The sequence below is a fragment of the Hevea brasiliensis genome, chromosome 2 (genome assembly GCF_030052815.1).
Source record: "Hevea brasiliensis isolate MT/VB/25A 57/8 chromosome 2, ASM3005281v1, whole genome shotgun sequence".
Taxonomy (NCBI): Eukaryota; Viridiplantae; Streptophyta; class Magnoliopsida; order Malpighiales; family Euphorbiaceae; genus Hevea; species Hevea brasiliensis.
The window spans coordinates 7,776,804-7,787,980 of record NC_079494.1 but is presented as its reverse complement, the minus strand read 5'-3'; the positions used below and the strand labels follow the sequence as shown (position 1 = coordinate 7,787,980).

The 11,177-nt window shown below is 31.1% G+C and overlaps 2 protein-coding genes across 6 annotated transcripts; one reads left to right on the top strand and one right to left on the bottom strand.

The window, feature by feature from the left end:
* Positions 1–1,530: 1,530 nt before the first annotated feature.
* Positions 1,531–2,872, bottom strand: LOC110648775 (uncharacterized). 2 transcript variants are annotated; one of them, XM_058133544.1, is made up of 3 exons: positions 2,333–2,872; positions 2,112–2,260; positions 1,531–1,780 (listed from the first exon to the last, which is right to left on the bottom strand). In XM_058133544.1, the coding sequence occupies exons 1-3, from the start codon at positions 2,509–2,511 to the stop codon at positions 1,773–1,775; spliced, it is 336 nt and encodes a 111-aa protein (XP_057989527.1). In that variant the 5' UTR covers positions 2,512–2,872; the 3' UTR covers positions 1,531–1,772. The 2 variants fall into 2 exon arrangements, 1 of the variants encoding a protein (XP_057989527.1); XR_002493629.2 differs by lacking the exon at positions 1,531–1,780 and having other exon boundaries at positions 1,986–2,249.
* A 1,905-nt stretch (positions 2,873–4,777) lies between these two features.
* Positions 4,778–7,247, top strand: LOC110649261 (cold-regulated protein 27). Of its 4 annotated transcripts, none has more exons than XM_021803784.2 (5): positions 4,778–5,000; positions 5,666–5,830; positions 5,961–6,246; positions 6,415–6,527; positions 6,612–6,814. In XM_021803784.2, the coding sequence occupies exons 1-5, from the start codon at positions 4,911–4,913 to the stop codon at positions 6,657–6,659; spliced, it is 702 nt and encodes a 233-aa protein (XP_021659476.1). In that variant the 5' UTR covers positions 4,778–4,910; the 3' UTR covers positions 6,660–6,814. The 4 variants fall into 4 exon arrangements, with proteins under 4 accessions (XP_021659476.1, XP_021659469.1, XP_021659485.1 ...); XM_021803777.2 differs by having other exon boundaries at positions 4,781–5,000; positions 5,666–5,860; positions 6,630–6,814; XM_021803793.2 differs by lacking the exon at positions 6,612–6,814 and adding an exon at positions 6,954–7,247 and having other exon boundaries at positions 4,782–5,000; positions 5,666–5,860.
* Positions 7,248–11,177: the final 3,930 nt, after the last annotated feature.

Genomic DNA, 11,177 nt, shown 5'->3' with positions numbered 1-11,177 from the left:
ATTCAAACTCAAATTTAATTAATATTTTCAATAATAAAACTCATTTCAAACCTAATTATTATCAAATAATATTTAAATCACATTTTAATTAATAATTTTTATTAATAATTTATATTTAAAAATTTAATAATTTAATAAAATATTTAAATTTTTTATTTATAAAAAAATTAGAAATATTATTATAAAAAATATATTTTTTATATTTAACTAATTAATTATATAAACAGATTGTGATAATCATAATTAACTCATTAAATTTGAATTCAACCCAAACTTAATATAAATATTACTTTATAAATTCAATAAGCCCCACATTACTTTTCTAATCTACAAATCGTGGTGTGGATACTTCTATATTTATATTTATATATTCCTTTTATAAGGAATAAAATCTGTTAAGATATTATTGTCTCCATCAATTGTTCAATTTTTAGAATTATGCTTGTATGCACTTTCCCTGGCCTGCTGTCCATTTTGAACCTGAAGGTGGGGTAGCAGGCTCATGTCAAACATTAACTAATAATAGTAAATAAGATATTTTGTCTTACTAATTTAATTTAGTAATTAAAAATATACCGTTCATTTAATAAATTTAAATTTAAGTTTTCATTCTCCTAAGTTAAGGCCTATAGTAAGTCTTATTATTTTCAAATCTATTACCAGGACCAAAATCAAGGCCCAACATACAAATAAAATAAAATAAAATATGTTTAAATTCACTATTAGGGAAGTTTAACTCAACCCTAATATATAGTATGTACAAACCATTGAATATCATTAGTTTTTCATTAATTAATATAATATGTTAAAAAACTAATGTCACAGCGGAATTCTAGTAATTAAACAAATAGATAAATCAATAAATAAATAAATAGATACAATAAAAACTATTAAACTAAGAAACACCACGACCTACGGAGAAAAATGTAAATTAGACTCAAAAAAATAAACTTGCTCCTTCGGAAATTTGGAAAAAATATTTGAACAGAATGATCATTCGACTCAGAGAGTTTAGATGTTGATTGTATATGCAATTTCTATAACTATCTAAAAATTAGTGCAATCCTACCATGAAATACACATCCATCACATATAACAATAATTTATTCAATACTAGCACGAGAATATAATTTAGAGCTACTCATGCACTCAATATGTCAGATCAATACATAAATATGGGAGTTGATCCCCTATATAGCTCTCTCAATCCAAATCCTACCAGCGAGCTCAACTCAAACCGAACTTTCACTTAAATTCAAATGTAGGGGCCAACAAGATCAACTCAAGCCGTGTCTCACCCCGATTTTTCATATCCATAAGAACTAAGTTCTAGCGAGATTAGTTCAAGCAGCGACTACCTGTTCAATCTGTATCCATATCTATATATAAATAACATACCTAGCTCTAAACTATCATTAGGGTGACAATTATAAATAAATAATAATAATAATTAAAAATGCAGCAACCAAAATACCCCTAATAAATTAACTATTTGTATACATACTTAAATATTTATAAAATACATGCGCATGCTTGATATATAATTTTTATTGAAATTATAAAAATAATCAATATTCAATTCATAAACTGATTGGCCTGATTGTGGCTGGTTCGACTGGAGAAAAAGGTTAGCTGACACCGATCACCTATACAGACATAGTGACTTCTTTATTAATTTATTGACAAAATTAACTAATTAATTTAATTAAAGAAACAAGAAAATTTCCTACATTCTTGCTAAAATTTTGGCAGAGTCTCCTTTATAACTGGATCTAACCCCCTGCAAGAAAATGCAATAACAACAACACATAGGGCCTTAGGCTCACAATAATAATTATAATGTCTATTCAGAGCCTACAAGAAACCTAATCTAAGTTTAATCTTCCAAATTCCAGCTTCAATCCCTAAATCTTTTATAATCCAAATAATTATTTTCAACACTTTAAAAATTATAAAAATATTCTTGGAGGTCCTCCACATTATCCTTGTATTAATTTAAGTTATTTTACTTAATTTTATTAAGTTAGGAATATTTTACAGATTTAACCAGTACTTAATTGAGGTATAAACTACACAACTTGAGTTAGGACTATCTTTGTAAATTCTACTACCTGAAACTTTTCCGGAACATTTGAAAACCATAAGATTGACAGTGGGCACAATCCCTTTCTGGAACAGCTCGTGGACGCTCGAACTAGCCTGAAAACTCGGTCTCGAGTGCCAATGAACTATCATTGATCCGATTGTACCTAAATAAAGCCTATAAATTATTAATAATTATCATATAATTATATTTAATTTATGGGCATTGAAAACTCAAAAAAAATCTCACTGAGTGATCTTAACCGTCCGATGATCGTCTTTTCCAAACGGTATCCGATCGAAGCGGAGTTTGTCCCATCTTAAAGGTTTCATCGCTTTAAGTTTAATGGTGGTCTCGGATAGCTGATCTGACAGTTGGATCACTGGAAAATAGCCGGAAAGCTCACAGCGACCCATTTTCTCTCTCATTTTTCACTCGTTGGATCTCCTTCCTCCGGCCACCAAATGGAGTACCACAGGTCCCATCTGAAAAGCTTGTCATCCTAGGAGTTCATAGCACTTGAAATTGCCAAAAATGGCCATTGAAAACGGCCTGAAAGATGTTAGAAAGTTAGGTCTCTTTTTATGCGATTACTCTCTCTCTCTCTCTCTCCTCTTTCTTTCTCACTGGCGCTGCTGCAGTTCACCACCATTTAGTGTCTCATCGTGGTCGTCTTGTCATGGAATAGTTGCTGGAAGCCTCGTCAGTGATGGTGGTTTGTTGGTTGCCAGAAAAAATGGAGAAGAGGGGAAGAGAGAATGGATGGGAGAGATGAGAAAGGGGGGAGGGGGAGGGGGAGGGGGCGGGGTGGGGGGGTGGGTGTTTTGGGAAGGGGGCAGTTCACCACGATCTGATTTTTTTTTCTTTTTTATCTTTTAATCCCTTAACTTTTTATGATTTTACAATCAAGTCCGAAATACCTTTCAATTAAGCCCATCCTATTTAAATTCCCTTAAAACCATATTTAAGTAAAGTACTACTACTACTATTCACAATATCTAACATTTATTATTTTTAATAAAATAAATACATAAGTACTACGATAATAACTACTACTAATAATAATAATCTAATTCACAATATCTAACATTTATTATTTTTAATAAAATAAATACATAAGTACTACGATAATAATAATTATGAATATAAAATTAACTTTAGAAAAAATAATCATTTAATTTAAGATTGAAATTTTAAATTAATTTTATAAAATACATTTAAAAGAAATAAAAAAATTAAAATAATTATTTACACAATTTATTAAATTTTAACATTTTTAGGGCAGTACAAGTTATTATTTATATTACTTATTTTAACTTTTAATTAATTTTGAGAAAATTCTTAATGAAATTATATTTTTTAATAAAAATATAGAATTTAAATTTAAATAGGAAATCAAAATTATATTTTTTAATAAAATTGTGGAATTTAAATTTAAATAGGAAATCAATTTAACCATTTACATTAAAGATGTTTTAATAATATTTATATGATTAAGATTATATATAGAATCATTAAATTAAATATTATAATAAAATTTTTGGAATAAATAAAATTATTATTAAAATAGTATTAAAATTTTATTTTATGTTAATTTTAATAATATTTATAAATTAAAATTATTTAAAGGTTTAATGAAAGATAACACTAAAAGTTATTAGCAATGAATTTATGTGAATTAATGACAAAAGTACTATTGTTCTCCATTTTTCACTTATATATATATAAAAAAAATAAAAATTATCATATTCAAATTCAAATTTAATTAATATTTTTAATATTCAAACTCAATTATTAGTGAATAATATTTAAATTATATTTTTATTAATAATTTATATTTAAAAATTTAATAATTTAATAAAATACTTAAATTTTTTATTTATAATAAAAAAATTTAAAAATATTATTATAAAAATATATATTTTTTTATATTTAACTAATTAATTATATAAACAGATTTTGATAATCTTCAAAAAGCCCCACATTACTTTTCTAATCTACAAATCGTGGCGTGGATACTTCTATATTTATATTTATATATTCCTTTTATATAGAATAAAATCTGTTAAGATATTATTGTCTCCATCAATTTATCAATTCTTAATTATGCTTGTATGCACTTTCCCTGGCCCTGCCGTCCATTTTGAATCTGAAAATGGGGTAGCAGGTTCATGTCAAACATAAACTAATAATAGCAAATAAGATATTTTGCCTAATTAATTTAATTCGATCATTAAAAATATATCCCCCATTTCATAAATTTAAATTTGTATCTTTATTCTCTTAATTTTTTTTATTTTAATAAAAAATAAAATATATATACATATAAATTAAATATGTGATATTTTTTATAATATATAAATTATAAATTATTTAATAATATTATAATAAATAACTATGTCTATAATGTAATTTATAATATATATATATATATATAATTGAAAAATATTGTTTATCAATCAGCAGAAAACAGCGGATGGTCATATTGTTTTCCTGACGATAATAAATGCGCACCGCCACGTAACCTTAACGCTCAAGCCAAGACAATAGATATTTATCTAAATAAAAGGAGACAATAGATATTTTCTACGCACTCAAAAAAAATATCTGCTTCTCTACTTGAAGACAATCAGCACGTTTAGTGACGTGGCAACTACACGTGTAAAAGCGGTGACAACTGTAACGGGCTTTTGTCCCCAACGCCACCCTCCACTTCATCACATCTCCTCTTTCTCTTCTTTTCATCTCTTTCCTTCTCCCTCTCTCCGTCATTTCTTCTGCTTCTCAATCTGGCATCTATTCCTCTAGATTTTGTGAAGACATAGAGATGGATCGTTGTAGAAGTGAAACTCGGATGAGTTCGGAATCTTCTGGCTCAGCCTGTGGCGGGTCAGGCGAGTTCAATCAAGCTCAACAGGTAACACAATTTCTTCTGTGTCTTTTTTGCCTGAATTTCTTTTCTTGTTTCTTTTGAGATAAGACGCGCTTCAATTTCATTTTTCTGGAAGGTCTGTCGCGTTTTCCTTTCAAAAGATCTGTCCTTTTGCTTCATCTAAGGACTGTTGTTTTGGTCCATATCCAAACACCCTGGTCCTGTTGTTGGCTGATTCAACAATTTTCTTTTTGTTTTGTTTTGAAGTTACTCTGCTTGTTGGCCCATCCAATGGCCTGTGCTTTGATGCCATCATGGCAATGACACGCTGCTTGCAACAAAATAGAGCTATGAATTATATATGATATACCCCATGAAGGCACCAGATTAGTCCCATAGATGGTCATACAACATCCAATAATATAATTCACAAGCCCAAAAACTACACAAATCAAAAAATTAACTGGAAATTAGATTTCTGAGGAGTTATTTGATTGAATTTTAACAGAATTATTGGCATATATACTCTCTATTTTGTTGCTGTTGCCAAGTCTTATTGATGGGGGTTATTCAAGGTTACTGCCATGTTGTTTTTTTTTTCAATTAATATCAATTAGTTCTTGATTATAAACCCCTTTTGACAGTTTGTGGCTAAAAGTGTCTTTGGTTTTTGGAGGATTTCTGATCATAATTTTAACTATAATTATCAGGATTTTTCAACGAAAGATTCTATGTCTATAGAATGGACAAATGAGAAACATAGTCTTTACCTTAAATCCATGGAAGCATCATTTGTTAATCAATTATATAGTTCCATGGATCTTCTTGGCTGCCAAGTCCAAGAGGAGATGTCAGATCCTAAATTGTCACAGCAGGTACATTGTAACACTGCTCCATCTGGCCAGGTTGGAAACTTCTCTTTTGTTTGCTTATATGCCGTTCATATTGCGCATAAACATGCAAAAGGATGTGTATTTATTGATGAAAATGCCTTCTATATTCCAGTTCAAGGTTCTTCGAGGGGGTTGCTGGAAGAAAATCAATTTTCAAAAGTCTGATTCACATGCAAAAATAGCAAATGAACCCCGCGGCCTTCTGATAAATCCATGGATCCAGCACTATAGGTCTGCAAGAAAACCCCATGTCCCTCTCCATGAAAGTGCTGCATCGCAAAGTCAAGCAACCAACTTAAGCAGGAAGAAGGCAGCGGCAAGTGGAACAGCAACTCGTTTGAAACATTCTTATCTTTGTAGATGCTATTCATGTAGTCAAGGCCTTGACAGCAACAAAGGTAAGCTCATACTTCAACATTCTGTTGTGCTTCCTTGAAGGTTCTCTTTGAGTTGTGTAAATGTAATCATTGGTCCTTCTGCCTATGCTAAGGAGCTCTAGAACCGCTTCATGGGCTAATGATATGCTTGCTAAATATGAAAATTTAACATTGTTCCTCTTCTTATAGAGGTGTCAGATCAGAATTTTGTGGATGAAGATGTTAAAAGTGAAAAGACAAGCAGCACATGCGGCTCAAAAAGAACTAAAATTCAGACAGATGGTGCTTCGAGTTATGATCAGGTAATCTACATTTACATATGCACATGGGTTCATGTAATGTTAGTGTTGCTTTCTCCGTTTATCCATGTCGAAGTCCTCTTACAGGTTGTTCCACACATCAAGTCCCCTGTGACTGCAGGTACTGAGAACTGAGAAGTGTGTTTCCGCAGCTAGATAAAAATTTGTTCATATCTGATACACATGGGGTATTTTTGAGGAGCACATTTGTTCATATGGTTATGGCAAACAAAAATTTGCATAAATTTGATGCTGCTGTGAGGAATGAATCTTGTTCTTTTTCTTGTGCATATGTGCATTTGATACTTTATAAATTCACTTGATTTTCATCTGTAGTGAAAGCATGTATATATAGGCTATCATGGCGTTGCACTCTGGTAATACCTCTCCTCGTGTCTAAAATTGATTTTTGGCTCGGTGTTGATTTAGCAATAGAAACAAAAGCAAGAGAAGGTTGCAGGAGCCGTGGGCATAATTCAATGATAATTGCATATACGTTCAATCTAAGAGACCCGAGTTCGACTCTCCAAGTATGTAATCAAAAAGAGCTATAGAAGCTTCTCTGAACAATCATCCAAGCATATAATTCACTTTGCTTGTTCGCATTTAAGACTCTTCCAGAAAGAAGTTGAATCCAAGCGCGGCATAGAAATACTTGCCATCGTTCATTGGGGTTTTGACTGTATGGCTTTTTCTAATGGGGATTTACAATTTGGTCCGTAAGTTTAGTCTTACATTATAAGTGGATTTTGAAAAATTAATTATTTAGTTTATAAATTTTGTATAATATTATAAGTGTCTGAATATTTTATTATATTATAATTTAATTTTTATAATTTTAATATATAAAATAATTATTATAAATATTAAAATTATGAGAAATAAATTATTTTATATATTAAAATTAAAGGCATTAAATAATTAATTTTTAAAATTCAAAGATTAAAATATAATATAATATAAAATTTAAAGATTTAATAATTAATTTTTAAGAATTTAAAAACTATAGGGTCAAATTTAGTGACTAAGTTATAAATTTTGTTTTTTTTTTATTAAATTTCTACATGGGTCGATAACTTGTTATATTGCCATCTTTGATTTAGCGTAAGCTTCCACTTTGAACCCATAGTTTAAGCTTTCTATTATTCAAATCCATAAGATTTGTCAAAATCAATATATTTGGTTTTCTATAAATATCTAATTCAATTGATAAAATTAATCTCATTTGCTAGGTGTTTCGATAAAATTCACAAAATAAAAAGAATATTTTTGAAATAAGAAAAATATTTATAGAATTTCTCTTTCATTAAAATAAGGGATTTTATAAAATGAATTTTATTTATAAATTTTATTGTCTTATGAGAAATTTTAAAGTTTCTCATTTTCGAATTAATTTTGCAATATCTCTATTTTATGATGATTTCAAAATTTATTTTATTTTAAATATATTAAATTAATGTGAGAAAATATATTTTTAAATTTACGTAAAGATATTTTAATCATAAATAAAAAAAATTATAATTCACTTTTTCCAATCAAATCATGAATTTTAAATAAAATATGTGAATTTTCCAAAATCACGCATCATAATCCCTCCAACCAAACTTCCCTCTATTTTTTTATGGGGTTATGCGGTTCTGATTATTTTATTATTATTATTATTATTATTATTATTATTATTATTATTATTATTATATTATAATCATTAATTATGATTAATTTAATATATTTATTACACATATAATAATTATAATGAATAAATTCTCAGCAAGCGTGTTACTATGCAGTGTTTTACTTTATGAAAATTAATTTATAAATTTTTAGTATGCACACGCCAATAGAAAGTTATAAATATTTAATATTATATATTTAACTTAAACAATTATAAATAATTATAAATAATTGATAAGTAATATAGAAGTTGCTGAATTGGTTTGGTAGCGAGATTTGTATCTGCGAATTTGAGCAATTCAATTTCTCTCCCTCTCTTGAAAGTCAAAAATTCTATTAGGTGTAATTATTTTCTTTGCATTTGATTGTGAGATAAAATATTTGATCAAATTAACTTATAAATGTCACGATTCAAACTCGTGGGTCGGACCGATACTAGAACTTAGGTCAACATAAGGCTCCCGAAATTCGTAGTAAGCCCAATTATCTTTCAACCCAAACATAAACCCATATTTGGTCCAATTTTAAGGAAACAACCAGACAGAGTTTCGCCATAATGTGGACTATCCAACAGGGAGTTTTTGGTTCACTCGACCTATAAACACAAAAATTCAATCCATTGGGGAGCTCAACTCACCCTCACAATCATCCACAAATCATAATAAGATCAAATGGAAGCTCAGCTCTCTCAAACTAAGCCATATATCCAGTCCATTCAACATCACATGCATCATAAGAAGTTTATAAATTTTCAAAAGAAAAGAGACATAATCTTTTACAGCCCAAATCAAATTAAATAGCCCCTACATATGTTGAGTTCTAAAACTTCCCTTGATTACATAAATTATACAAAATGAACATAAGTGGACTTGTGAGGAAAGGCGCAGGTCATTTACAACAAGGCTCTCCTGTATCCTGGAAAAAGAGTGAATAGCAGTGAACGTTCAACTCAGAGAGTAAATATTTATTTAACCTACAATTTCTATAACTATTTAATTCTAATGCATCCTTAGAAATGAAATGCATCATCTTCATACAAGTCATGCAAACAATTCAGGTCACATCAAAAATAATTTGGAGCACTCACGCACCCAAGTCATATTCATACTCACGCATGCATATATAGAGAGCTGATCCCCCTACTCAGCTCTCTTAATCCAAGACCTGCTAGTGACATCAACTTGAGCCGGACTTTCGCTTAATAATCCATATGTAGGGGTCACCGAGATCAACTCAAAGCCATGCCTATCCCGACTTATCTATAATAAGGATCGAGTCTCAGTGAGTCAAGCTTCAGTCGTGTCTACCCGTCCTAACCATATCCATATACTCCACATACACACCAACTCACACACACGGGTCCAAATTATCAAAAAACAGCAATCAAAATAATATCATCAAGTATAGATACAAAATAAGGCATGCCTAATATTTAATTACTTAAATATAAATATAAGTGATGCATGAGCATGCCAGAAATATAATAATATTGAAATTATAAATAAAATAAATATTTACTCACAATACTTTTACCAGCTACTGCGGTGGCTAGGCAAAGGAAGAATGTTGTCCCGGCTCACCTATGCCAATTTCGAAGCTTGGGATGCTTCTGGAACGTCTAAATATGGTGGGGTAGCCTATAATCTTAATCCGGTTCTGAAGTTTTCCTAGTAGCCTGCCTGCCTGACTCGAAATTGTAGATCTGAATAACTGTCGAATTTCCATGAAACGAGGGTACCAAAATTTCAGTGTCGAAAAATTTTGAAATTTATATCCTCATGAAGCTCTCATCGTGTAGAGCGCGCTGGTACTCTCGGATTTCTTGTGGGGTTTCTGATTTGAGAGAAATTTAGTCCAAAAGTTAAAATGGGCTAAAACTTTCTGAGCAAAAATTAAACAAAATACTCAATGAAAATTTGTGTTTTTAGTGTCTATGGAAAGCTCTCAACGAGTAGAGGTTATTTAGGACAAGACCCGATCCGATGGGTAGTCAAATTGGCTGAATTTTGGTCGGGAAGGTGAAAGGTCATGCTGCGCACGTAAGGGGAGAAATGGGGAGTTTTTCCATGATCTGGAGGGTGGCCGGTGATGGGGAAGGGTGGAGGTGGTGTGGCGACGTGTGGGGGAGGGCTAGATGGCGACCGCCGGCGGTGGGGAGGAAAGAGGAGAGGGAAATTACGAGAGAAGGAGGAGGGGGTCAGGTGTGACACGGGGGAAGGAAGAGGAACAAAGAATTAGCCAGTCCAATTCAACTGGTTCGACCCAGTCCAATTTGATTTGGTCGGTCCGATTCAGGCCATACTTAGATCAGTTTGTGATGGTATTCATTGATGACATCTTAGTGTATTCGAGAAATGCAAAAAGCATGATAGACATCTGCAGATTGTGCTACAGACCTTAAAGGAGAAACAGTTGTATGCCAAATTGTCGAAATGTGAATTTTGGCTGAAAGAGATTTCTTTCTTGGGGCACATAGTATCAGCAGAGGGAATTAAGGTAGATCCTAGTAAGATTGACGCTATCCTTAATTGGAAGCCACCCAGAAATGTTATATAAGTTCGCTATTTTCTGGGTTTAGCTGGATATTACCGTCGGTTTGTGAAGGGTTTTTCCATGTTGGCATCTCCACTGACCAAACTGCTTCGAAAAGATGTGAAATTTCAGTGGACTGATAAATGCCAGCAGAGTTTTGATGAGTTGAAGAGATGTCTAACTGAAGCTCCTCACTTTCATTAGATATATCCAAGATTAGTCTCTGATCGATCAACCCATGTAACTCCTGAATTAATGGCCTCCTTTCACTAGATATGTGTGCCAAGCTGCCTGAAGAATTCCTACTCAAAGCATTTGCCACCACATTTACCTTCCAAGGATGGTATTGAATGGTGCAGTCATAATCCTTCAGTAGCTCTATCCATCTCCTTTGTCTCAGATTTAAGTCCCTTTGCTGGAAAATATACTTCAAGGTCTTGTGGTCAGTGT